This window comes from Xyrauchen texanus, chromosome 13 (genome assembly GCF_025860055.1).
Source record: "Xyrauchen texanus isolate HMW12.3.18 chromosome 13, RBS_HiC_50CHRs, whole genome shotgun sequence".
NCBI classification, from domain to species: Eukaryota; Metazoa; Chordata; class Actinopteri; order Cypriniformes; family Catostomidae; genus Xyrauchen; species Xyrauchen texanus.
The window spans coordinates 35,983,935-36,011,934 of record NC_068288.1 but is presented as its reverse complement, the minus strand read 5'-3'; the positions used below and the strand labels follow the sequence as shown (position 1 = coordinate 36,011,934).

Below are 28,000 nucleotides of genomic sequence, written 5' to 3'. Positions count from 1 at the left end.
CTTTGGAGCGATGGCTGCTGGAAATGGGGCCTGTCTAGATTTGATCAAAAACGAAATGTTGTTTTTTTACATCAGTAGGCTAATGTCCTTACTATACTTTGTGATCAATTGAATGCTACTTTGGTGAATTAAAGTAATAATTTCCTTCCGACACAGCTAAACCTGTACATTATTACAAACTTTTGGCCACCAGTGTATATGGCGGCATGGCCGAGTCTATATAAGATCAAAATAAAGCAGCACACCCAAAGAACGCATTCAAGACCTGTTTTGACGGCTAGCTGCAATCCTGCGCGAGATGCACGCAGCTTCAATGGGCATGAACACACATTGGGTTTGCAAAGTATCACGGTCATATGACAGCGGTCAGTTCCTTCCAAACACTACGCTACTACTATAGTGGTAAAAACGTTGCAAACAAACACAACACAGACCTGCAAATCCAGCGTCTCAAAATGTTGGCACTGATTAACCGCCTCCTGGACTGGTTTAAGTCTCTCTTCTGGAAGGAAGAGATGGAGTTAACCCTAGTCGGGCTGCAGTATTCGGGGAAGACGACGTTTGTGAACGTAATCGCGGTGAGTGTTTGCGGTTAGCTGGACTGTTAGCACGAGCTAGTTCAATAAATCCAAGTGACTGACCGTCGGTGCAGTACACCATGTGATGATTACACTTACTTTACTGAAATAAAGTGCAGCTAAATTAACTTAGATTCAAAGTATATGGCTGATAAAGATATATTTAGTTTTTAATTCTACAGTTTTGAGAACGCTAACCGGCTAATGTTAGCTCTCAGAGGATCAGCAGTTATTTTGTTGTGCGTAGTTGATGGTGTCTTTTATGTTCAGCTCCAAATGTAGTGAATGTAGACTGTCAATAAGTTTGAAGCATCTCTGACCCTTTTAACTAGTTGTTATTATAATGTTATTTTCTGAGCTCTGTTTAATCCTAGACCCTTCGGTTTCAAGAGAGAGAGACAGCTAAACTGGTCGAGGTAAACTTCTTTAAAACAGAAGTCTAGATGCTGGATCAGTCTAAAGTTATTAACTGTGTTGTCAGTAAGTAGTTCTACTATTGAAGTAGTGAGTTGGGTATATTGTTGTTATTGCAGCTAAACAGTCCTCCAGTCCAAGCCTTTTTGAGTTTATAACCCAAGATTTATGTTCATCTTTTCTGTATACGTGTTTTTATTTATTAAATGGGATTTGTGAAGGAGATTATGTTCAGAAAGCCCGGTGTTGTTCCTTTAAGTTATATGTGCTGATTGCAAACTGGATGCTATTTCTCTGCAACACGTGATTCAACACGTCAGACTTGTTTATCCGCTGCATAACATCAACATTCATTAAGTCATAATGTTCCTACAGATATAATATGCAATAGAGGTCGACCGATATTGGTATTTTCAGGCCGATGCCGATCTTTTGAAATCCGGGTCGGCCGATTAATGCAGCCGATTTATTTTGGCCGATATGTGCTTTTTTTTAACCTCTTATTTGAACCTTTTATTTGTAAGAAAATGTAACACAAATTATTACTTAAGATAGACAAAATTTCTCAACAAATACATTTATTGAACACTTGACACTTAAATTAAAAATGTATAATGTAAAAACATATTGTATAAATAATGTATAACAAATATATTAAATAAACAAAGCAGGTGTTACGAACTGCTCAGAGACACGAAGGTTGAGATCCAAATGCAGCTTTAATTAAGGGGCAATCCAGACACATAATCCAATATTCAGAGCATCCAAGAGAAGCACAGGCATAACTAGGGATGGGTATCGTTAAGGTTTTAGTGGTATTACTATCTTACCGATACTGCTTATCGATCCGGTACTTCAACTGTATTCTTAACGGTTCTTTTTGTTATAATATATATATATTACACAAAGATAAACGTTATATAGGCACAGTGATTTAATTTCAGGAAGGTCCACTAACATTACTGTTCAGGTGTGGTCTAAAAAGAAATCTAATAAAGTAATCAATTGTAAAATAACACTGCATAGTTTATCATAGATAGATTAATGCTTATTAATGCAGAAGTTATTCATTCAAGAGCTGTAAGTGATTTTCTCTTTGCCTTTTGTTGTTTGATTCGCAGTAATGGCTCAATCGTCGGCATGTTTATTAGGATGCTTCCCCTTTAAGACCGAGTTCAGATCTAATAGACTCCTGATGCAGCATATTTTCTCCCAACTATTTCCATAACTACGTCCATTTAAGACATAAACTGTGTTTAAGTGAATCTCCCAGTTGGTCGTTTTGACATATTTTTGTGTATATTTGATCGTTTAGATGCGCACATGAAACCCAGAGTAGCCTATACTTTGCTTGTCTCGTTGCGGTGTGTTTCAGAGCGCGCGCCGCCTTGGGAACGATATCTCTTGCACTCTTTTTATTATTAAACGCGTCCCGCAATTTAGCAACAGTAGCTAGACTGCATTTTACAACAATCACCGATCGTGCTGATTCTGACGTTAAGTTTGAGTTTTAGGGAGGAATGTCAGTGCACCGCTGTGAAGGGAAGGAAGTTGTGCTAGACAGAATGCGGCTTATGTATAAATATTCTATTTATAATCTTTGGAAGGCGAAATATAAAATAAAATCAGACTAATAATCACAGATCTAAACCAGGCTACGTTTGAATGTTTAGTTCTGTCACTCATTAAGCTGGGCTGTGTTGTGCTCGCTGTGCGCAAGATCTCTCTCTCTCTCTCTCTCTCTCTCTCTCTCTCTCTCTCTCTCTCTCTCTCTCTCTCTCACTCTCTGACTGCGAATAGCTAAATTGCATCACAGACAAATGGTTTCATAGAATTATTATACATAGAAATGCCTGGCGAGATAAAATAACTTTCTCTTTATAGCAGTAATAGCCTACATGTATTTTCTTAATTTCTCCAGTACCGACAGAAGAACCGATAACGTCCGAGCTTACCAAAGCCAGTCCTTCAATAGCATATAGTGCGTTGGTATCTTTTTTATTACTTATTTCTCTGCATTGAGTGACAACCCTCTCAAATATAAGACACAAACAGAACAAATAAAAGTCTCAGATTCACTGTCTGTAATTGCAAAATTCTTGCTTACTTATTGTGACATGATAGCAACCCTTCTGCTGTGATAATGCAACTTCAACTGCGCTATCAATATCCAAAGTAGCCGAATGTCATGTCGCTTTTTTTCTCGAAGTTGGCAGTAAAATATCAAAAGTTTTTAATTAAATATAAAGAAGTTATACAAATTTAATCCTTACTGTTTTCTCCAAGGAACTTAGCTCCTTCCTTAGGCACTGGATGAGGTCTGCTCACTCTGCTGGAAAATGACTCTAGGGGCAGAGTGCGTCGAACACGTGTTCCACAACAACACTAGGCTTCCCACAGATGCGCCTGCCTAATAATCGGCTTGATATACTTGGAAATTGGCCGATGCCGATTATGTAAAAAATGCTAAAAATCGGCCGATTAATCGGTCAACCTCTAATATGCAATATGCACATATGAAAGCTAGACATATGCAATGTGACATGCCACGCAATTCTTATTGTAGCCTATCCAGTGGATTAGAATAAAAAATGATTAGCCTACATTATGAAATATTAGATGAATTAGCTCATGAAATAATTAACAATACTGTTCAAAAGGAAAATTGGCTAAACATTTGTTGCTATTCTTCAATGGTGATAAAATGCTGATTTCTGGTGTTACTTTTGTCTTTCCCTTCACGTGGGCACAGAAATGTCAAACTGTCTATCACAAAGTGGAGCTGTGACTTTGCACTCTTTTGTGGTAACTTTATGACATTTCTGATACAAATGCTCTGTTCAGATTAAGTTTTAGTGTGCAGTGTGGTGCTTCAATATTTTATATAAAGATAGTTTAATTGTATTCTGCACAGGTTGTGTTCCTACGATTATCGATCCCTGTTGTTTTACAGTGTTTTGAACTAGGCCATTTTAAATAAAATATTGGACAAAAGAATACTTTTGTGCAATTTTGATGTAGCTTCCTGCACAGATGCTTCTCTTTGCTCCCTTGTTTTAGCACTTTGTTGGTTAAATGTTGATCCATTGGAAGGCTGCTAAAGATTATTTTGCATATTCAATTATTTATTTTCAACAAAAAAAACTGTGCTATTTCCTGTATTTAATTTGAAAATGTGCTGTTTAAAACAGAAACGATAAAGGGTGAGGAGTTGGTTCGCAATTTGATACTACCACAAAACTTTAAACAAAGCCTGAATCATGAAAAGTTCAGTTTGAATAATCTTATTATTACTATTTCTTTTAGGACCCATGCAAAACATTTCCTTTAACTTAGCCTACTTGTAAAATGTAAGAAAAAGCACTGTTCAGTAAAGTACAAAATGATCCATCGAGACCAGCAGAGGGCAATGGTGACACCGGAATAGAAATTATAATAATTCTGCCCAGCTGAAAAATTCATAATTATGATTCACAAGCTGATAACACACATACATTTTACGTATTTCAAATTAATAGTGTAATTAAAAAATATATTATCACTTATTACACGTTTCTAAACATTTATAAATTTTAATGGTAGTGCTTATCCTGTAAAATAATGTTTGCCAGAGTATAAAATGTAGCATTATTGTACATTTATATACAGCGTTAATATAGTACAATCATCTATAAATGCAGTGCAGATTCACTCACTGCGCTGAAAAGTCTCATGCTCATTGTATTACATGTGCTCACATTTTGTGGAGAAATAATCTAAAACACATTAAAACCGACACACTTGGGCCTCTGGGACATAAGTGTGATATCCATGAAAGCTGCTCTATTGATTACATTTGAAACTGAAATCGAGGTATGATGTTGCACGATTACTAAACTGCTAAGCACATTTTAATCAAATTGATTGTGCTCCCTTTCTCCATTGCGATCGGTTTGATTGATGTGGATCATTTGTGCACTTGCTCTCTGAAGCTTTATGGAGACTCGCTTGTGGTTAAGATAGTTTTGTGAAATTGAATTTTTTTAATTCATATCATGTATACATTCTAAAATGTAGAAAATAGCAGTAAAATGTTAGTTATGGGCTGGATAGAAACAACTCTTAAGGGCATCAAACAGCACAATCACTCTTTCAAAGCATCATTCAGCAAAAGGTCCACATTACACTGTATGCTTATGATCTTCTTTGAAGCATTTATAAAATGCTCCTGTGTGCTGGATGACTTGGGTCGTGTTTTTGCCACTTCAACGTGTCGAATTCGTTTTTCAAATGAATTTAATCTTGCATTTCACTGGGCTGTAAAGTGACATCACTGACGGAGCTTCTCCGTGCGCAGCTATCCAACTAATCAATAAGGATATTCATTAACGATTAGTGCCCCTAATATTTTTCAGGCGGTGTGTAAATCTTAAAGATGTCGTTGTAAGATATAGAGGAACTTCCATGTGTTTAGTTAACATCCAGAATTTAATATACAAGCACATTAGGAAAATCAGGAATTGTTTATGTTATATAACACTAATATTTCTGTGATAAGAGTCCGAATCAAAAGTTAGTATATAAAACATGGAGGAGTTCTCCATTTCGAGTGCACAGTATTGGAGTTTGTTTAGACAATGTGGGAGTTTCTGGTGTTAGTCACAAGACTAACACTCATTTTAATGTGGTTCTTCCTGATCAGTTGACATCCCCCATCATGTGATTTAGTGCATGAGGACTAAAAGTGACACTATTCCAGTCACAGCAGTTCAATTACATATTTGATCCCTCTTAGGAGTAAGTTGAATACCTAAGGATGAAATGTACCTTTTAATACAATAGACTTAAAGGGTTAGTTCACCCAAAACGAAATTTTTACTCACTCTCATGCCATCCCAGATGTGAATGACTTTCTTCTGCTGAACAAAAATTAAGAGTTTTAGAAGAATATTTCAGCTCTGTAGATCCTTATAATGCAAGTGAATAGGTGCCAGTATTTTGAAGCTCCAAAATCCACATAAGGGCAAAATAAATGTACGCCAGACTACTCTGGACTCTTCCCTGTGGGGACCCGGGGTAGAATAGGTCCCTAGCACCCCCTTGCTGATCGTAAGAGGCGACAAATGGGACAACTTGTACGCCGTGAGTTGCGACTCCTGTCAGTGGAGGAAGAGATCCTGGTGCTTGAGGATTGTGGCCTGCTGCGGCCGCCATATATCCAACTTTGGCTCCTACTTCATTCAGACGAGGGGTTGGAATGGCCCATTCCAATCAATCGGCTTGTCAGGATTTGCCCTGGACTTGGTTCAGAATTACAACCAACTATTTAGTTTTCACCTCTTCCAGAAGGCACTGGCGTAGGGTCAATTGAGTAGTATAAATCTTGTATTTATATGCTCAAGTATATCATATCTGTATCCTTGGTGTACATCCGGTGGAATCCCGCGGCACTGTACATCCCCTTGTAGGACTCCGAGGTGGGTGAGGAGCAGAGATGATGAATCTATTCTTTCTAAACATGGCAAATAAACAAAACACCAAAAAACGGATACTGGATCAAGATTTGGAAGTCGATCTAACCACTAACATTTTTTCTTCAAAAGAAGGAAATTGGCAAAGATTTATTTTACTTGAGTCTCTATCAATTGACAGCCCTCTCACTAAACTGTCTCCTTTTGCTATTCAGAAAGGAATCACAGGAATAGCAGGAACAGTCAAGGATATTAAAAAGCTGCGATCGGGACAAATTTTGGTGGAGTGCGCTCGGAAAGCAAACTCCGAGAACTTATTACGAGCAACAAATCTGGCTGGAGTCACTATGAGAGCATTCTGTCACCCTTCTCTGAATAACAGCAAAGGAGTGATCCGCACCAGAGAATTGCAAGACATGGATGAAGCTGACATAACCTCAGAACTGAATCATCTAGGTGTGATTGATGTCAAAAGAATAAGTATCAAAAAGATGGACAAGTAATTCCAACAGGAACATACATTCTGACCTTTAACAGACCTCTCCCGCCAGAGAGAATTCAAATAGGATACCTAAGTGTCACTGTAGATATCTACATACCAAACCCGTTGAGATGTTTTAAATGTCAGAAATTTGGTCATGGTTCTGCTGGATGCAAAAATAAGGCTGTTTGCCACAATTGTGGTAAGGATGACCATGAAACAAACTGTACTAATTCTGCTAAATGTAAAAACTGTCTTGGTGACCATGCAGCCTCATCAAAGAAATTCCCTGCTTGGATTAAAGAGAAGGAAATACAAAAAATTAAACACACAAAGAAGGTGAGCTATCCTGAAGCCCGAAAACTTGTTGAAGGTCTCCCTGCCTTCACGCTGAATAGATCCTACTCTGCTGTGGTCAAACCAAATATTTGAGATATTAGTACTCAGACGGAACTGACTTGGATTTCTACAGACAAACCTCAAGTTATTAGTAATATTAAGAATTCATCTTCACAAAAAAGCAAGAATGTATGTATCCAAACCAACCCGACTCAAGATACCCAGTTGGAACAAAGAGAACCCAGAGAGAAAAGGAAACCTCAAAATACATTAACTCGACTACCAAACCAAGATAAAAACAGAACTTCAAAACATGACAACCCAAAAGATGTCGAAATGTCAGAACCTACGACTAGTCGAAGTCGTAGTCTTTCCCCTAAGTGTAAGAATAAAGGATTTGTACCTATCCTTCCCACTTGAAGATGAGTAATCTTTTAATCCAGTGGAATTGTCGGGGTCTAAAAGCTAATTTTGCAGAGCTGCAACGTTTAACTTCTGTTTTGAACCCCTTGCCTATTGTATTCAAGAGACTCACTTATCTCCAAATGATCCCCTGACTGTTAAAAATTTTAGACTGTTTAATGTCTATGGACCAAATGCACAAAGACCTTCTGGTGGATCAGCTGTCTTGGTTAAAAAGGATATTATTCACAGTCACATTGTACTGGATACCCAAATACTGGCAGTAGCAGTACGTATCACCTTTCATAGAGTCATTACATTATGCTGTATCTACATACCTCCCAGCGAAGTTATTACACTGAAAGAATTGGACAAACTCGTAGCACAATTGCCGACTCCATTTATACTTATGGGTGATTTTAATAGCCATAATCCTTTATGGGGAGAAGATCGATGTGATGCTAAAGGAAAGAGAATGGAGGATTTTATACATAAAAATGACTTGTGTTTACTAAATGATGGAACCAAAACCTACCTTCATCCAGGTCATGGCACATATTCTGCAATTGATTTGACTATATGCAGTGCTGAAATCTTTTAGATTGTACATGGCGGGTCTGGGACGATTTATGTGGGAGTGACCACTTTCCACTTATTACCTCATTCCCTCAATCGGATGTCCAACAAAGACCTTCAAGATGGCAACTTAAAAAGCAAATTGGCCTTCTTTCGAAATTATGTGTTATGAAAAATTTATTTCAGCAACTCAAGACAATCAGAACTCTATAGAAACTTTTACTGAACAGTTAATTGATATTGCAAATGAAACAATTCCAAAGACATCCTCTAAATCGCACTGTAAAGCTAACCCCTGGTTTAACGAGCAGTGTAAAAAAGCTATCGGGGCACGGAAAAAGGCGGAAAGACTTTTTAATAAACAGCCTTCAACGGCTAATTTTATATCTTTTAAAATTTGTAGAGCTCAAGCTCGCAGAATTTTAAATGAAGCAAAAAGCAAAGCTGGAGACAATTTGTATCAAGTTTAACATGCTATACTCCCACGAAGAGGATCTGGAACATGATTCGCAAAATGAAGAACATTGGAAATGGATTTAATATCCAACATATTAAAAAACTAGATATTCTCCAGACAAAGGAAATGGATATAGCAAACACATTAGCAGAATCTTTTGAAAAGAATTCGTCAATAGAAAACTGCCTTCCTGAGTTCCAGTTAATTCGAATACAGCAGGAAAGGGAAAAATTGAACTTCTGTTCTGATAACGAAGAAGTATATAATCAACCTTTCAAGATGGATGAATTAATACACTCTTTAAAATGTTCCCATGACACTGCTATAGGGCCAGACCAAATTCATTATCAATTCTTAAAGCACTTACCCCAAAGCATATTATCTCTTCTTTTAGATAATTTTAACTCTGTCTGGTCTTCTGGACAAATACCACCCTCCTGGAAAGAAGCAACCGTAATTCCTATACCTAAACCAGGAAAAGACCATTCAGATCCAAATAACTACCGACCAATCGCTCTTACCAGTTGCCTCTGTAAAACGATGGAGAGAATGGTAAATAATCGGCATGTTTGGACTCTGGAGTCGAAGAAACAAATAAGTGACTATCAATGTGGCTTTAGACGTGGAAAGTGCACCTTGGATCAATTAATCCGACTGGAAACTTATATTAGAGATGGTTTCATTAGAAAAGAACATGTTGTTGCCGTCTTTTTTGACTTGGAAAAAGCATGTGATACAACATGGAGATATGGGATTTTGAAAGATCTTTACCACATGGGTTTTAGAGGACGATTACCCATCTTTATTTCCAATTTTTTGACCAGCAGATATTTCAAAGTCCAAGTAGAAAACACCTTGTCGGATATTCACAAACAAGAAATTGGAGTTCCTCAGGGAAGCATTCTTTCTGTCACTCTCTTCAGTATTAAAATAAACAGCATTGAGAGTATCATTGGATCTAATATATTCTGCAGCTTATATGTGGACGATCTCTGCATCTGCTATAGAGGGAAGAACATGAGTACAATTGAAAGACAACTGCAGTTATGCATTCACAAAATATATCAGTGGTCAGTTGAAAATGGATTCAAATTCTCTAAATCAAAAACAGTCTGTACCCACTTCTGTATCCAGCGATCCCTTCATCTTGACCCTGAACTCTTCATTAATAGAGAACCGATTAATGTTGTTAAAGAAATTAAGTTCTTAGGACTCCTTCTTGACAACAAAATGACTTTCCTGCCTCATTTGAAAGCACTTAAAAACAGGTGTCTTAAAGCCATGAATATAATGAAAGTACTGGCAAAAACAAAATGGGGAGCAGATTACATGGTTCTTTTGAGACTCTATAGAACACTAATTTGTTCCCGGCTGGACTATGGAAGCATAATTTATGACTCTGCCAGAGAATCATATAAGCGGATGTTGGACTCAGTACATCATCAGGGCTTACGACTCGCCTTGGGAGCATTTAGAACTTCGCCGATGCAAAGCTTGTACATCGAAGCCAATGAACCTTCACTTCAAAACAGACGATTGAAGCTTTCACTCCAATATGCTATCAAAATAAAGGCAAATAAAACCAACCCCGCTTATTCTTCAATCTTCAACCCACAATTTACTCCTTTGTATGAGAGCAAACCTAAAAGTATCAGATCCTTTGGTATTCGTATTAAACCTCATTTGGAGAACTTGAATATAAATTTGAACATTCTAACCCAAATACAATTCAATTCTATATCTCCCTGGAAACTAAAGAAGCCTAATATCAATTTGGACTTGACTCATCAGAAGAAAGGGGTGACCCATCCAAATGTATATAGACAGCAATATTTGGAAATAAGAAACCAATTCCCCTCCCATGTACCTATATTCACAGATGGCTCGAAGATGAAAAACAGTGTAACGGCAGCAATGGTGACTGGAAATCAACGCTATGGAATTCATATTCCAAAACAGTGCTCAATTTTCTCTGCTGAGGCTCATGCTTTACTTTTAGCTTTGGAGCACATTGAAAATTCTCTGCAAAAATTTTTTATAATTTTTACTGACTCTAAATCCTGCCTTCAAGCAATGGACACTTTAAAAATTGACCATCCTTTAGTGGACTGCATCTTAACCAAAGTGGATTATCTACTAAATCAGTTCTTCAGCATTATTTTTTGCTGGGTTCCAGGACATGTTGGCCTTTCAGGAAATGAACAAGCTGATGCAGCTGCTAAGGAAGCTCTTAATCAGGAAGTTAATGAATGTCAAATCCCTCCCTCAGATATCAGACCGATTATTAACCGATATATTTTAAATAAGTGGTAAGAAGAGTGGAATATGTGCAAGAACAACAAGTTGTATGTAATTCATCCGGAAATTTCAAACAGACCTTTTATCAATTTTAAAACAAGATTTGATCAAGTGGTCTACACCAGATGTCTTATAGGTCACGCAAATCTGACCCATGCCTTTTTGCTTAAAGGTGAAGACCCAACCCTATGTATGTTTTGTAATATTCCCTTATCTGTCAAACATATTTTACTAGATTGTCCTGGTCTTAACACAAGTAGAATGCTCTTTTATGAAGTTATCTCGTTAAAGGACTTATTTAATGAGATTGTGCCTGAAAAGGTTTTGGATTTCTTATCATATATTAATCTTAAAAAAAATATTGTATAATATGACTTGCTATTTATATTTGTTTTGTTTTTATTGTATTTATATGATATTTGTTTTTTGTAATTGAATTCTTGCCATGAAAATAGCTTTGATCGCTGACATGGCATTAAATAAAACATACTACTACTACTCTGGACTCTGGTGGTAAAATCTGTATCTTCTGAAGCGATATGAGTAAGAAACAGATAATTATTTAAGTCCTTTTTTACTATAAATTTTCACCCTGCTCAGTCAATCTCCACTTTAACTTTCACCTTTATATTCTCCATCTGTTTTTGGTGATTCACATTCTTCTTGCATGCCGCCCACCACTGGGCAGGGAGAAGAATTTGGCAAATGGCTGCAATATTGACTATTATGCTCCCTTTATGTGGATTTTGGAGCTTCAAAGTTTTGGCACCCATTCACTTGCATTGTGAGGACCTACAGAGCTGAAATATTCTTCTAAAAATCTTAGTTTGTGTTCTGAAAAGAAAGTCATACACATCTGGGATGCCAGTAGGGTTAGTAAATCATGAGAGAATTTTCATTTTTGGGTGAACTATCACTTTAAGACAGCTGACAAGATTACATTTGTGTTGCTCAAAAGGCTTAGAGGTGCATTAGTTGGTGCCCTTCATGCTTGAAGCATAGAGTTTAAGTGCTCTCTTGTGCTGCCTGTGTGTAATTTTCTTTCCATAATCAGTTCCTTAAAATTGTCTGAGGTCATGTGTGGACTTTCTCTTAAAATTTTCAAAAACTTTTCTTCTTTACAATAAGGTCAGTTTGACCTTTGAGTCAGAGTTCTTTGAAGCCCAAGACCTTCTGCATGCCTGGCATATTTGTGGTTATGCTTAAGGGAAGTTGTAAACCCTGGAAGTATACCTGCATAAGCAGTAGCAATCATGAGATCTGACTTGTCAACCCTAACAATGAGTCCATGGCAACCCGCTAAAGTTCATGTTTGGTAGATTTGACAATAGCACAGCAGACATTAGGCTCATTTTGTCTTTGCTGCAATGCTCCTTGTAGGTGGAAATGACACAGACGCACATGAGTATGGGTTAAAATTTGTCATCACTAGAGTTGTAGTAATGTAGTGTTTGGAAGGGACTGACCAATGTCATGACCGTGATACTTTGCGAACCCAATGTGTTTGTGCATTGAAGCTGTGTGTATCTTGCTTGCGTTCTTTGGGGGTACATTTCTCTGCATTGAGTGACAACCCTCTCAAATATAAGACACACAAACAGAACAAATAAAAGTCTCAGATTCACTGTCTGTAATTGCAAAATTCTTGCTTACTTATTGTGACATGATAGCAACCCTTCTGCTGTGATAATGCAACTTCAACTACGCTATCAATATCCAAAGTAGCCGAACGTCATGTCGCGTTTTTTCTCGAAGTTGGCAGTAACATATCAAAAGTTTTTAATTAAATATAAAGAAGTTATATAAATTTAATCCTTACCGTTTTCTCCAAGGAACTTAGCACTGGATGAGGTCTGCTCACTCTGCTGGAAAATGACTCTAGGGGCAGCGTGCGTCGAACACGTGTTCCACAACAACACTAGGCTGCCCACAGATGCGCCTGCCTAATAATCGGCTTGATATACTTGGATATTGGCCGATGCCGATTATGTTAAAAAATGCAAAAATCAGCCGATTAATCGGTCGACCTCTAGTCTTGGGTGACTTCTTTTGATTTCCCAATGATGTCAAGCAAAGAGGCACTGAGGTTGATGGTAGGCCTTAAAATACATCCACAGGTACATCTCCAATTCAGTACACCACCTATCAGAAGCTATTTGTCTACATGCTTGACATAATTTCTGGAATTTCCAAGCTGCTTAAAGGCACAGTTAACTTGGTGTATGTAAACTTCTGACCCACTGGAATTGTAACCTAGTCAATTAAAAGTAAAACAATCTGTGTAAACAATTGTTGGAAAAAAAATACTAATTTCACACACAAAGTATATGTCTTAAACAACTTGCCAAAACTATAGTTTTCTAATATTCTATTTGTGGATTGATTAAAAAATGAGTTTTAATGACTTCAATCAAAGTGTATGTAAACATCTGACTTAAACTGTACATGCACTTGCCTGCTTGTGCCGTAACAAACTCTTCATCGCTCATTCATTGTGTCAAGTTGTCCTGTTGGAGCAGCTATGACTTAACCAGCTCTGTTGGATCTCTTTGAGACATGAAAGCTGATATCTTTCTCCCTATTGCCAGTCTGAGATACTTTTCTGACTCAGTACCCCTTTGTTCACTATTAGCTGCAAGAACCACGCAGCAAAAACGGTTGACAATGCAATCATCTTTTGCCTTAGCCATATTTTGTGCATTGTATTGCACATGTACATTCTCTTCTGTTGTTTTCTAATTGATTCAGCATGCATACATTTAAAGTGCATGCCATCAACCTTCTGTTTATGTAACATGCAGAGCGGAGGTGTTTTAGTTAGTGTATTTTATATTGTGTATTTTATATATACACAGCAAAATCAGCAGGGTTAATTCAACACCAATAGAGTTAATTTCAACACTTTTAAAGTGTCTATATTGGTCCACACTATTTTGAGTTAAAACTACACTTTTAAAAGTGTTAATTTCTCAACACTGTGATGTAAATTTCAAATCTCAGTAGTTGAAATTTAACACCAGTCAACACAGGCCAGTGTTGAATTTACACAACACTAGTGTGCAGTGTCAAAATTTAACACTATTTGTATATTCTGTTTTAACACCGACTAGAGTTGCTGCTATGTAACACTATAGAGGATTTAAAATGAAACTCTAGAGCAACTCTAAACTCTAGAGCAACTCTAAACAACTTTAGCGTTGATTTATATTTAAAAATAAACATTGTAGGGAGTTATAATCCCTAATGCTATACATGGTACAATTTTACTTTTGAATTCAGTATATTCCTAGTACTTAACTATTACAAAGAAGAAAAACATCAATATTAAAGTTTGTTCAGATAAAACTTGTATTTTCAAGACCACCACAAACATAGCATTTGCTTAACAATAACATTTCTTAATTGGCAGCCTCAATAGCACAGATCACACAAAACAATAGCAGGGGTCACAGAACATGGCAATGTGGCACAATGTATATATTTTCATCCATATCATTAGAGAACTGTTTATCATAGGATCTATAATAAATCAACTCATCAATAGAAATAACAGAAAATGAATCATCCCTCTCCTCGATACAGTAGGCACAGAAGTGCTCAACAAAATAGAGAGTATCAACTGTGCAAGTCATAATGAAAGCTTGATCTTCATTTATAATGATACTAGTGATCTTTCCAAAAACAGGAACTTCCATATTTGTTTTAATACAAACAAACATACCAATTTGATACTCTATTCCATAGATCTTCACCCAATCGGTAGTTGACACATCAGAGTATGCATTCACATTTAACATTGCAATTAAAGCCTCACCACCATCCAAGCTATCAATCACTTCCTTCTTCACTGGACCAAAATCAAACCTCTGAAAATCTAAATTCTCCCAGTAATAAGCTAGCTGTCTCTGGTGGTGTTTGACCAATGCTTTTGTTATATTTTAGAAATTCTTGACAGATCTTTTAAAAAAAATTGTGTTTGGCCTCAAACCTCATGCACCATATATGAAGGAGTGGGCCTATTTTATGAATACACCTTGGGTAATGGATCATAAAATGATGCTTTGGAATAAGTCTTTCCTCAGGAAACAAAGAATTGAAAAGCTTGTGATGATCATTAATTAAACGCTTCAGATAACATGTCTTACCGTTAGTAACAACTGGTGAAAACACTATATTAACGATTTGAAGCAAGAGGAGGAGCAGGTTCCAATAACTGTTATTTCTTTCAACTAGATCACCAAAAATGAGAGGAGAGTATCGCACAAGGCACCATGACTGAATAGCATTCAATCCAAGATCTTTGCCCTCATCCATTTTCAACCCACTTGGCCTGTTTTTTTCTCTCATTATATCCATAGTTGAAACTTTGAATTCTCTGTGACAATGATTCCAAAGATAAAAGTTTTTCCTTGACAAGGTATTGAAAGACAAGTTTCAGTTCGTACTGCACTACACCTTCAAGCAAGTCGTGCATGATGTTAACTGCATAGTTGTCAGAGGTGTGAAAAAAACGCAGTGTATTGAGCAAGCATGTCTTTAGGGCTGGGACGGTTACCGCATTACCGCAATACCGCGGTCACGTGACTCCAACCGCGGGTCTGAGCTTGTCACCGTCGTCACCGCAAAAAAACAAAAACAAAAAAAACATTGGCCTGTACATGTGTGCACGTTGTGTCTAATGACATGGATTCGTTGTGTCTAATGACATGGATTCATTGATTCTAATGATATGGATTATGTCTAATGATATTAGCCTACATGGATTCAAGGTTTTCTAAACAAAACTTATCAAAATATGGAGTAAATCCGACCTTTCGCGAGTTGGGGAGCGCAATGTTCCATGACACATAATAACATTCCATTTGTATTAGAGATGCGCGGATGGGCTATTATTATTTAATCCGCATCACAAAACTCATCTGTCCGCACCAACTTTTTTTGATAAATTTTCAAAACCGCATCCGCGGCGCTGACTGTTTTAAGGTCTGAGCGATGCAAGGCGCTGCTGCCACGAGGCTAGAAAGCTCTTGGCTGTTCTAGAAAGGAGACTGATCCAATGCAGCAAAGATATTTTAAAGGCTAAAGTCCCTAGTAGGCTATAGCCTATTGGCTATGTTGTATCCCCAGAATATCAGCAGTGAAGTCCGTTTCCGATTGGCGCACAGGGATAAAAATAAATAAATAAATAAATAAATAGTAACGCACATCGGCAAACCTGACTACTAGGCTACTGTAGCCTAAAATTTTATCATTTTGTTTTGAATTTTGTTTAAAATGCATTTTAAGATTTCTATTTATTTCTCATGTCTGTGAGGCAGTAGGCCTAGCCACGAAGTTTCGGTTAATTTATGAGAGAGCTCACGCGCAAGAGATCGCATCGGCGCTTCCACGTCCTGCTGCTGATTATATGTCTGCTATATTTGCTTCTTATTTATTAATTCCAGGCAATTAGTTAATGAAACAGTGATTAAAATTAAGATACAATTTATACAAAACGAAATTTTAAGTTAAAGAAAGGCTTTCTACAAAACAAAACTTAATAAAGTGGTCAAAATCATGTCTGACCCATCTTCAATGCTGAATGTATCTGAGAATAATCTTAAATAAGTAAATCTATACAGTGATTAGTTCATGCCAAATTACTGCTTGATGAAAATTTGACACTTTAAAATTGTGCTCGTTTTTTTTCTTCGGATGTAGGTGACAATATTTAAAGTCTGTCTATCAAAAGCGACTTCTGATGTGTGCGCAAAGTCTGTCGGGGGCGGACTTCTCTGATCCAATGTAATGTATTTAATGCGGTTTACCGCTATACCGCGGGAATATCTTGCTTTTCAACCGCGGTTAGAAAAAATCCATACCGCCCCAGCCCTACATGTCTTCTTGACACCAAATGTTGTCACCAACATAGGATTTTCGTGTAGAGCTGAACAATGTTCTGCATGGATTTCTTTTGGACGAAAAATCAAGTCAGGGTGATCTTCAGTGAAGACACATTGAAACTTTTCCTTAGTGGTTAAACAAAATCTACAACAATATGTTGCAGCAAAAGACTCAACATAACCAAACAGCCCATGTAAACCAAGGTTATCACCAGATACTCGAATAACAGACACTAGCAATGGTGAGTCAGAGAAAGGCACTTCTCTGCCAGGGCGGCTATGGCTTAGTTGGTAGAGCGGCTCGGCCACTAATCGCAGGATTGATGGTTTGAATCCCGGCCCACACGACTCCACATGCCGAAGTGTCCTTGGGCAAGACACTGAACCCCAAGTTGCTCCCAATGTTGTATGAATGGGTGAATGTGTCACCGTGTAGAGTGCTTTGAATACCATTAAGGTTAAAAAGGCGCTATATAAGTGCAGACCATTTACTATTTACCACTTCTATTCCTTCATTTTCTAGTTTTTTAACATCATCAACGATAGGCTTCAGTATTTCATCAAATCCATAATTTTTCAGGTCTTGTGAGTGAAAAAGTGCCACAACATGAATATTCATCAACACAGAATTGCATTTTGGGGGCAGGTTCTGCAATATAAAATAAATACGACCAAGTTTGTGTATACCCTTCTTCGATCCTTAGGGATTTGCGGTCTCGAAATTATCATAATACAGTTGAATCTGTAAAGCATGTTTTTGCTGGCAAAACAAATCATTTTTTTAAAAGTATGAACCATCACATATATCTTTACAAATACCTTCTTCCTCTTGTTTGGCCTGCAGGAAACTTTCACATATTTCAATATTTTTGAACATAGACTTCAGGGTTCCTAAGATGGGTACATACACGAACTTCTGATCTGATTGTAAACTCCTGTTGTTCGATCTCTACGTACATCAAATCGCACCCCAAGAACATACTCAACAATTTCCCACTTTTCCTTGATAAACTGTCGTTTGGCTCCTGTATTTTAGACTGTGAAAGGATTTTCTAGTTGTTTAAAACAACGGTCTAGCTTTGTTTTTAATTCTGTTCCTTGAATCTCAGAAGTACAGTTGAGAACTGCGTCTCTCGCTTGACTGTGAATATCATTTACAAGCTCTTCCATTGACCCTACCATTGCTTGGATTGTGCTCTCAGCAACACCTGATGATTGCCACTGTGCTACAACAGAACCACACATGTTTACCAAATGATGCATGTCAACAGAGACCTTGGTGGTTACTGGAATGTCTGTACAGACTGCATTTGAAGTTGAAGGCTCATCTATTATTTGAGTGTCCATATTGTAAACAGTATTTGTTGAAACAGTGTCCCAGTGCAAACGAATAAGGTGTTTCTTGAACCCTGAATAAGTGCAAACGAATGAAGAACATCCCGGCTGTCCACATTTCAAACGTAATGTCTTTTCTGGATATAAACCATGATAAAATCTCAAATGCTGACAAAGCAATGCAGAACTTCTGTGTTGTAACTTGCAGATAAAACAAATCACCATATTTGCATCCAAGGATGTGTTCAGCAGTCTTGCTTTGGGGTCCTTCACAAGGGGACTTTCCTTGGTACTTCCCACATCAATGTTGAACACAGTGGTTTGGATGAATGTGTAGAAGCTGTTAAGGGATTCTTGGTAGTTAACACTGAAGATGAAGTGGGCCTTGAAAAGTTCATCGAAAGCTGCCAGGGATGTCTGAGGCTTGCAAGGTATGGCCTTGTGGTCAACAATGATATAGAATCTTTGGAGGTTGTTCTTCTGTTCACCGACACACAGGAGGATGGGCTGTCCTGGTTCCAAACTCTCAAGGAAGCTCTTAACACTGGCGCCAATCTGGAAAAAAACAGAACCACGAGGAATCATTTTAATGGCCCACTACATTACTAAAAACGTTTGCGCCTCTTCACAAAAAGTGGCATTGTGAAAATAACTAAATTAAAAAGCATATTAAAACATTGCGTACCCTCAAAGATCTCACAACATGTTTGACTGCTTGATGTAAGCTAATTTTAGGACTCTTCATGGGTCCTTTTGCAGTAGGGGGAAGTAGGTGAACCAGCTGTAGGATGCTTGACCGGTCACTGTCCCAGCCTAGGGGGAAAGTAGAAGATTGTAAGAAAAACTTGCATGTGAAAATAAATATATCTACATTGTGCTACATGCAAGATTTCGGAATCGGGCAAGTAAATTAATGTTTTAAAAAGATAATGAGCGATGCTTACCAGACTCATCTGAGGATTGATGCCCAGACAATAGGTCTTTAACATACTCATTAGAATTCTTGCAGTCTGCCAGGATCCTGTGTTTGAAATAAGTGGGCCATTTTGCCAAGAATCTGCCAGAAACCTCCTCTCCAAACATCATGGTAAAGTCTTGGTCAATCTACAGAAGAAACTCCTTAAGTCCTTGCAACCATCCACACATTTTCAGTATGTTTATGCTTGTGTAACTGAAAGTGTAAACCTTAAATACACATTGTTCACTTTAAACGGCTCTCCCATCGTTCACTTAAAAGAGCCTGAGCGGCACAGTCGAGACAGTCTATTTAACGTTATGTGTCGGCCAGGACAGCAAGCTTGCAAATCTCTTCATGTCTCCATTGTGCAGAAATTTTTGTCTTCAGCATTTTTTAATGACTCTACTCCTTCGGCCTCTGACATTTGTATTTTTCTGGTCACGTGTGATAGACACACAAATGCTAGCAAACATTCTTGACTGTACAGTCTAGCTTACCTACCGTTAGCCACATGGCAGCCCTGCTCAAAGACTTCCATGCACGTCTTTACTAAGATGCAGATTTATACATGAAAGTAACTTAAATTGCAAGTAGATGATGTAAAAATGTTAATACACTGACTTTCCGTGTATTTTAAATAACTTCACTTTACATTTTAACCAAAACAACGAAAGTGCAAAGAGCAGAGTAGAAACGTGGCTTACCGTGAAAAGTCCCGACACAGAGGAAGTAAAGCAAACAGAACAGTGCGGTCAAAATAAAATGCTCTCGATACTTTCGTGATAACCCCCACACATTTCATTTTATTTAAAAGTGTCCAACCTTAATATGAAGCTCAATATACTTGTTTAAACAATTTAATAATCACATTTGGGTGAAATAGCAGCAAAAATCAAAAGAGAAGAAAATAGTTAACAACATAGCAGAATTGCTAACTAGCCTCCTTCAAAATAAAAGTCTGTGATCTACTATTACAGAATTCTTACAAAATTTACAATCACGGTTCATAATGTAACGTTAGTGCAACAAGTCACGATATCACATTAAACTTAGTTGCTACGTTACCCACATTAACCCAATTTAATACAGCGTGGAGTTGCAAACATGAAGCTAAGGAATTGTCAATCTAAAAATAACTGCGTTGCACTCATTGTGATTTAATGTTAGCTTCGGTAATGTTAGCCATGACTGGACCAGTGTGTTGATTTATTCTAATTTCTTAATGCAAAAAATATCACTATTCATCCTACTTGGCTAAACCAGAGTCTTTGGCTAAACAATCTTTTATGCTATTCTGTTAGCTAACCATGGTGAGCTGGATAGCTAGCTAATGTTAGCTAACCAACAAGGATAGTTAACCTTTGCCAACGTTACCTTTAGAAATACACACTACTGGGTAGAAAAATGTAATGAATAGACATTTGCTTAGACATACTTGCACACAAATCTTCCTAGTCACAGTTGGAGTGATGTCCAAACATGTCCAGTCCACAGAAAAGAGTCTGAGTGTCTCTGTCTGGCTACTAACGTTAGTCTCCCGCCTCTTTCAAACAATCACATGCGACTTCTGGGAGTAACGGGTAACACTAGCTGTATTGTAAAATCAACACTGTAGAGTTGTTTGCAGAATATGACATTTGACTCCCTGTATTAACACCAACTCTTTTTGAAGAATAACTCTCTTGTAGTTGATTAACACTAAACCTGAGTTTATTTTTTAATGTGTCTTCATGTTCTTCATGTTTATTGAATAAACATGAAGAACATGACTTCAACGACATTAGACATTAATCTTACAGTTCATACAAAATCTTTGTTTAAACACTGACCCTTAACACTTACTTAGTTTAATCATTTTATACCATGACTTGCACTATACATAAGTAATATTGGCATTAAATTCATGTTAGCCAGAGGGGAACTGGCCCCCACAGTGAGCCTGATTTCTTCCAAGGTTATTTTCTCCAATAACCAACATCTTATGGAGTTTTGTGTTCCTTGCCACAATCGCCTTCGGCTTGCTCACTGGGGTTATAAATGCAATTTGTATTTAATTACTTACTTTTTATACACAATTCACAATCGTTTTTTTATCAAACTACACAATGATGACTAAGACTTTATAGATATTACAGTTTCATTTTCTGTTAATGCACGATTTTCTGTAAAGCTGCTTTGAAACAATGTGTGTTGTGAAAGGCGCTATACAAGTAAAAATGACTTGACATTTGGGAGACGAGGCCTTTATAATTTTTATTAGAACCACAATCACTTTGTTTACCATTTATTAATCTATGAATAGCACTTTTCTTCATGTGTGCACAAGTTTTTTTTTTTCCATATTGGCACAAAATCCTCTTAGACACTGGAGCGGGTTAACCGTGGAAATATACAACCGTGGAGACAATCACATTGCTTCAGCTTCAGCATTTCAGTAGGCCATTACAGTAGATGTCAATAAACCACATTTGATTTGTTCGGAAATTTCCTATAGGTGACTCTAGGTCTTTTTGTACACAAACTTTCAAAATGAATCATAGATTTAGCACTTAACAACCACTGATGCATGCACCCACTTAACAGCAACAGAAAAAGAAACAGGGCTTTAAAAAAAAAGAAAACAAAGTGCAGAACTTTTATTTTTTATACGGCTTAAGGAGTAATGGAAGAATTTTATCACAAACACGTTCATGGCAAAGTACAATAAATATTACTTGTTAATAACAGTTATTTCTCTCTTATTTATCCCCTCAGTCGGGCCAGTTTAATGAAGACATGATTCCAACAGTGGGGTTCAACATGAGGAAGGTCACAAAAGGCAATGTCACCATCAAGGTTCGGTGTTTATTTACAATTAATCTTAGTTTCACCTTATAAGTCTTACAAAAATCTAATATTAAACTGTTGACTTGACAAATAAAATGTCAATTAACTTTGTTAAAATATTTATTCATGTATAACCATTAATAAATCACATTTATCACCATTTTTAATCACATTTTACCTTCACTAGTTCATATTTAAAGGGAGAGTTCACCCAAAAAGGACAATTCTGATCTGATATTGATCTGTTTCTCACCCACACCTATTATATCACTTCTGGATATATGAATTTAACCACTGGAGTCATTTTTACTATAAATCTCCACTTTCTCCCAGCCCTCCTATGCACGTTCACGAGAATTCTTCTGTTTTTTGCTGATTCGCATTCTTCGTGCATTTTGCCACCTATTGGGCTGTTGTGAAAGTATGATTTATTCATTTGTAGCTGACGATATCCATAACAAGTTGGCAAAATCCAGAAGGAAAACTCATAGGAGAGCTGTTTGAAAGTAGATTTATTGTATAAAAAATTTACTTAAATATTTATCTGTTTCTCACCCACATCTATCATCTCACTTCTGAACACATGGATTTATCCACTGGAGTCATATGGATTAGTTTTATGCTGTTTAAATGTGCTTTTTGGAGCTTCAAAGTTCTGGCCACCATTCACTTGAATGGAATGGACCATCAGAGCTGAGACAAAATCTTTGTGTTCTACAGAAGAAAGTAATACACATCTGGTATGGCATGAAGGTGAATAAATGAGAGCATTTTTATTTTTGGGTGAACTATCCCTTTAATGGTTCCGTGGTGTAACAAATACATTTTTAAAATAACAAATGTTCCATGTATTCTCAATTTATAATAAGGTCATATCTGCATGTGGGGTAATTACAGAATTGGAAGAAATCTGTTTAGTTTTTAGGTAGCATGCCTCACTGAAGGACACTGCTAAAACTGCTTGAGACATGTAGTGCTGATCTGATTATGTTTTTGTGCAGATCTGGGATATAGGAGGTCAGCCAAGGTTCAGGAGCATGTGGGAGCGATACTGTCGAGGAGTGAATGCAATAGTGTAAGTATTTGTCTGTCTATCCTGTCTCTCCCACCTATAAGGGGAAAGGTAATTTATTTAATGCCAAAGTAATACAGTGTGAAATCTTTCATTTCTCTGTTTTCTCTCAAAGGTACATGGTGGACGCAGCAGACCGGGAGAAGGTTGAAGCTTCCAGAAATGAGTTACACAATCTCTTAGACAAGCCACAGTTACAAGGAATTCCTGTAAGCCCTTTTTTTTATGCACAAACTTTTGAAACATCTCATTACCTTCAGTTTCTCAGTTACTATAGATGTTTTTGTGTTTCAGATTTTGGTGCTTGGAAATAAGAGAGACCTACCCGATGCATTGGATGAGAAACAACTAATTGAAAAAATGTAAGAAGCTCTTCACTACAAATGCCATTGATCATTTCCACTGCTTTTTAAATTAAGGGGATAGTTCAGTCCAAAATGAAAATATTCTGAAGAAATCTCTATTAACATTGCCAGCACTATTATACTCTGCCAAACCATATGATGCAAATGAGATTACTCAAGGAGATCGCATTGCTGGCTCTGTTCATCTCAGTTTATGCATTTGTCTATTTCTTTTTCTTTTTGTCTAATTCTCTATTTGCTAAATAGTTCAATTTTGCTCTTTCAAATTGTTGCACTATTGTGCCACCAGTTTTTATGCCTACATCATGCCCATGCTGTTGCATATTTGTAAACTTAGTTCTGTAATTTCATTATAGTAAACTCCCCCCAGGTTTTTTTTTTTAAGAATGGTGAGAATAAGATGAGTAACTGAGTCTAGACCAGCATTTAACCATCTGTCTGGATGATGCAGACAGGTCATGTGGTTCAGGGGACTCATGTTGTCATAAGAATCACTGCCATCTATTGGTTGTATCCAAGAAATGGCTTAGAGCTGTATCTTCATTGCTTCCACTGAGGTCATGTTGCTGGACTATGCTCTGTTTACCATTTTTGTTGATTTGGCTTGTTGGCATGCCCTAAAATGAAACCTTACCTTTCAGGCTACATTGTTTTATATATTGATTCTCAATTTGTCTTTCTTTCTTTCTTTCTTTAGGAACTTGGCTGCTATTCAGGACAGGGAGATCTGCTGCTACTCTGTTTCCTGCAAAGAGAAAGATAACATTGGTAAGCGTAGGTCTTACACTTGACTGCTTGAAAATAGTTGATCATGCAAGGGCTCCAACTACTTTTATATGAGGTCCAATTTTGTATTTATAATTTTTTTTTAATGAAATCTTAGTACTTTCAGCACTTTGTCTTCACATGTTAACATGACAAATAAAACACCCTTAATATAATGTTTATGAATAGTGATATCGTGTTTTAAAATGTTTTATATATTGATTTTTTTTATTTAAAATTATTTATATAATATTTTAACAATATAATATACAGTAAATAGAAATATTCAGTTAGAGAATATACGGTCTATACTTTTTAAAGATTTGGTTGTGTTTTTTGTTTTCATTAGACAGGTACCACTGTATTATCTGCTGTAGCTCTGTTTAAAGGGATAGTTCACACAGAACTCTCTCATTTACTCATCCTCGTGCCATCCCAGAAGTGCATGATTTTCATTCTTCTGCAGAAAACAAATGCAGAGTTTTAGAAAAGTATCCCAGCTCTGTAGGTCAATACAAAACCAGGGTCTAAAACTTTGAAGCACCAAAAGCACATAAAAGGCAGCATAAAAGATATCCATAAGACACCAGTGGTTAATTACTGTCTTCTGCAGTGATACGGTACGTGTATGAGTGAAACAGATCAATATTTAAAACTTCCGGCCAGTCCTATGTATGTCAATGAGAGGGTCGAGTTCATGCGGTCTCTCGCGTCACGTAAGCGTGTTGGCATGTTCACACGAGAACTGAAAATATGGAACGCAGTGTTGTTTACAACATAGGAGGCGGAGGAATGGTTTACAGAAGCTTAATTGGTTTTGCTTTAGAGTTGTGTCTGTTTCTTTTTCTGACCATTGTTTTCTCACATGCGTCAGTTCTTGTGTGAACATTTCAACGGGCTTTCATGACTCGAGAGGCTCTGTGAACTTGGCCTTCTCTTGGAAGCGAATAGGACATCTGGCCGGAAGCAAAGATGTTTAGTTAAAATTTAAATATTGATTGATTTCACACACGTTTTGTATCGCTGCGGAAGACCTCTCTGGTGTTATGGATTACTTTTATGTAATAATGTAAAAAGCTCTAGAATTTTATTTTTAAGTTTTGGACCCTGGTGGACCTCTAAATTTAAAATGTATTTGCTTAAACATTTCTGATTGAATAAGATACAATCAAATTAACATAATAGAGTAGCTGAATTATGGCTGGAAAAGCTTAAATCTGCACTCTGGTCTAAATATGGACAGTGAAATATTAATTGTAGGCTGTTGAGTCCTATGGGTTAATTGAAGAGTCCTGGGGCCACTTGCACAAAACTGTTTTAGACTAGTCTTAAGTTAGTTGTCTGAACTTTTTCAGTCAGTTGCATAAAAAGTTTTGTTTACATTCCATTTTGCTATGGAAAGCAACTGTCAGCTGAGCTTGTGAGGGCTTCAGTTGAGGGATAGAATGGCTTGAGTTGAGACATTGAAGAAGATTTGACTTCTATGATTGTAACAACTTAAAATCACTACATTTGTTCATTCCAATCGATTTTTGAACGTCGCATTCTAATAGGCAAAGGAAAACTATGTTGAGCGCCCACTGTCGGCCATTTTATTTAAGCTGTTCAGTGTCTTACTTTTCCCATAATGCAATGACAATTAGACTGTTTTCCTAAAGACAACTGTGAGCTAGTTTTATGTGACAGGCTTTCTAGACTAATTGTTAGACAAAGTCTGAAGTTAATGGCTATGTTTATGCAACCAGTCCCAGGTCTATGGCCCACATATTCTTGCATGCATAATCTATAGCAGTATTGTCAATCTACTTTACTAACATGGCACTGTTATGTCCCCTGAAACACAGACATTACACTTCAATGGCTAATCCAGCACTCAAAATCAAGAAGAAGCTGAAATTGTCAATGGGCCCACATCTACCTGCAGCCATGTTACTGTCACACAACATCCTGCTCACTTTGTGAAACTGTACAGTTCTCATCCTGCTCCCATCACACTACCCTGCTTGTCTGGCCCCATAATTCTTCTCAAACTCCTCCTCCTGACTGCATCAATCTTCTCAAAGATACATCAGTCGCTAAAAGATGCAAGCTTGCAGAATGAGTTCCTCCACCTCTTACAGTGTGCTGTCAAATAAACACAATGTATTCAATCCCAGCCAATCCAGGAGTTTCCACTGGACCCATATGTGTGTTCCTGAACAAATCTATTTAAAAACTGTGGAGAATCAAATCTTTAATATTATATTCTGCCTTTTTCTTCAGTCTGTTAGTTTATGCTTAAATTAGCTTGTGATATCATTTAGACTGTTGCTTTTATTTTTCTTCCATTTCTCTTATCCCCCACCCCCCAAATTGTGTCTCTTGTGATATCTGTAATGTATACATTTGCAGAGCAATTAAAGGGATAGTTCACTCTAAAGTGAATATTCTGTCATCATTTATTCATTCTCATGTTGTTTCAAACCAATCTTGACTCTTGTGGAACACAAAAGAAGATGTTTAAGAATGTTAGAGACCGATAGTCACCAATTTAATTTCATTGCATCTTTTTTTCCGTACAATGAATGTGAATGGTGAATGAGGCTGTTAGTCCTTCAAAACTAGTCCTCCAGGTTTGGAACACCAGTAAATGATGACAGAATTTTCATTTTCAGGTAAACCATCCCCATAAGTAAATGAACAGCTCAGCATAAATGTACAAATAATGATTCAGTAAGATTATACAAAGGTTGAGTGTAAGTGTATTTGAGGATGAATGTATTGCAGGTAAAGATGTAGTTTTCATTTAGCTCAAAGATGTATTTGAATCCTGTTCGAGAGTTGAGAGAGAGAATAGGTGAAGTTAAAAGTGCCTTGTGCAGTGTATCTGTCCCTCAAGCTAAATAGTATACCGGGTGTGCCTGACGGGAACTAGATCGAATGAAAATGGCTTTCTTTGAACTGCAAAAACTGAAGGCATGCTTTTTAAGGTAGATTATTGTTCTGTTGTCATCTACAAAATATTTGTGAAAAGAGGCAAATGTTGCAAACCCCACTATTATCAATGTACTTCTGTAAATATGATGAACCAATAAATAGATTGTCAACATGTAGGAATCTTGCATTGTCATGGCTAAAATTAATTGTATAATCTTTTTTTTTTTATCTTAAAAATTGTGGTTCAAGTCCAAAAAAAAAAAAAGATTTGTTGGCTCAACCATGACATGAAAATTAATTGATTCTAGCTTTACTTAATTTGCATTAACGTGTACAACACATAATATCAATTATAAGATGAACTTGGGGTGATACATACAGTGAATTATTAATTGTGAGTTCCTTGAACTTATTTTTTCAGGTTTTTGCTGATTTTTTAAGTACTAAATCTAACAAGTATAGGACTGAGGTTTTCAGGAAAGCATGTTGTTTTGGTCAAAAGAAACTTATTGGGGAATTTAATTAATTTTTGTATTGAGAATTAAGAGATTTTTTTTTGTATTATTTATGTTGTTTTACAGTAATGAGTTGTTTTGTGTAAAGGCTGCCACTAACAATTATTTTTATAATAATATAACGATTATTAGAACAATTATTGGACTATTCTGCGATTATTGCAACGATTAATCATTAGCTCTTAACCGATAATTCAGCTTGTGCCCTGACTTAAAAGGTTGTATTAAACATGCTTACTAACAATCAAAAGGACAAAATCATCTTTTATAAATGCCTCTAAATAACATTCACTGAATTAAAGGGGGAAAAATACTTTTTATTAAGTTTAATTCAGTAAACAAATTCATTGCAAAACATCCTATTGTTATCA

The 28,000-nt window shown here is 36.8% G+C and overlaps 1 protein-coding gene across 1 annotated transcript; it reads left to right on the top strand.

The window, feature by feature from the left end:
* Window positions 1-356: 356 nt before the first annotated feature.
* On the top strand, window positions 357-27,290 carry LOC127654011 (ADP-ribosylation factor-like protein 8B-A). Its single transcript, XM_052140925.1, has 7 exons — window positions 357-578; window positions 21,925-22,005; window positions 22,998-23,071; window positions 23,184-23,277; window positions 23,363-23,430; window positions 24,131-24,201; window positions 26,043-27,290. The coding sequence occupies exons 1-7, from the start codon at window positions 357-359 to the stop codon at window positions 26,090-26,092; spliced, it is 660 nt and encodes a 219-aa protein (XP_051996885.1). The 3' UTR covers window positions 26,093-27,290.
* Window positions 27,291-28,000: the final 710 nt, after the last annotated feature.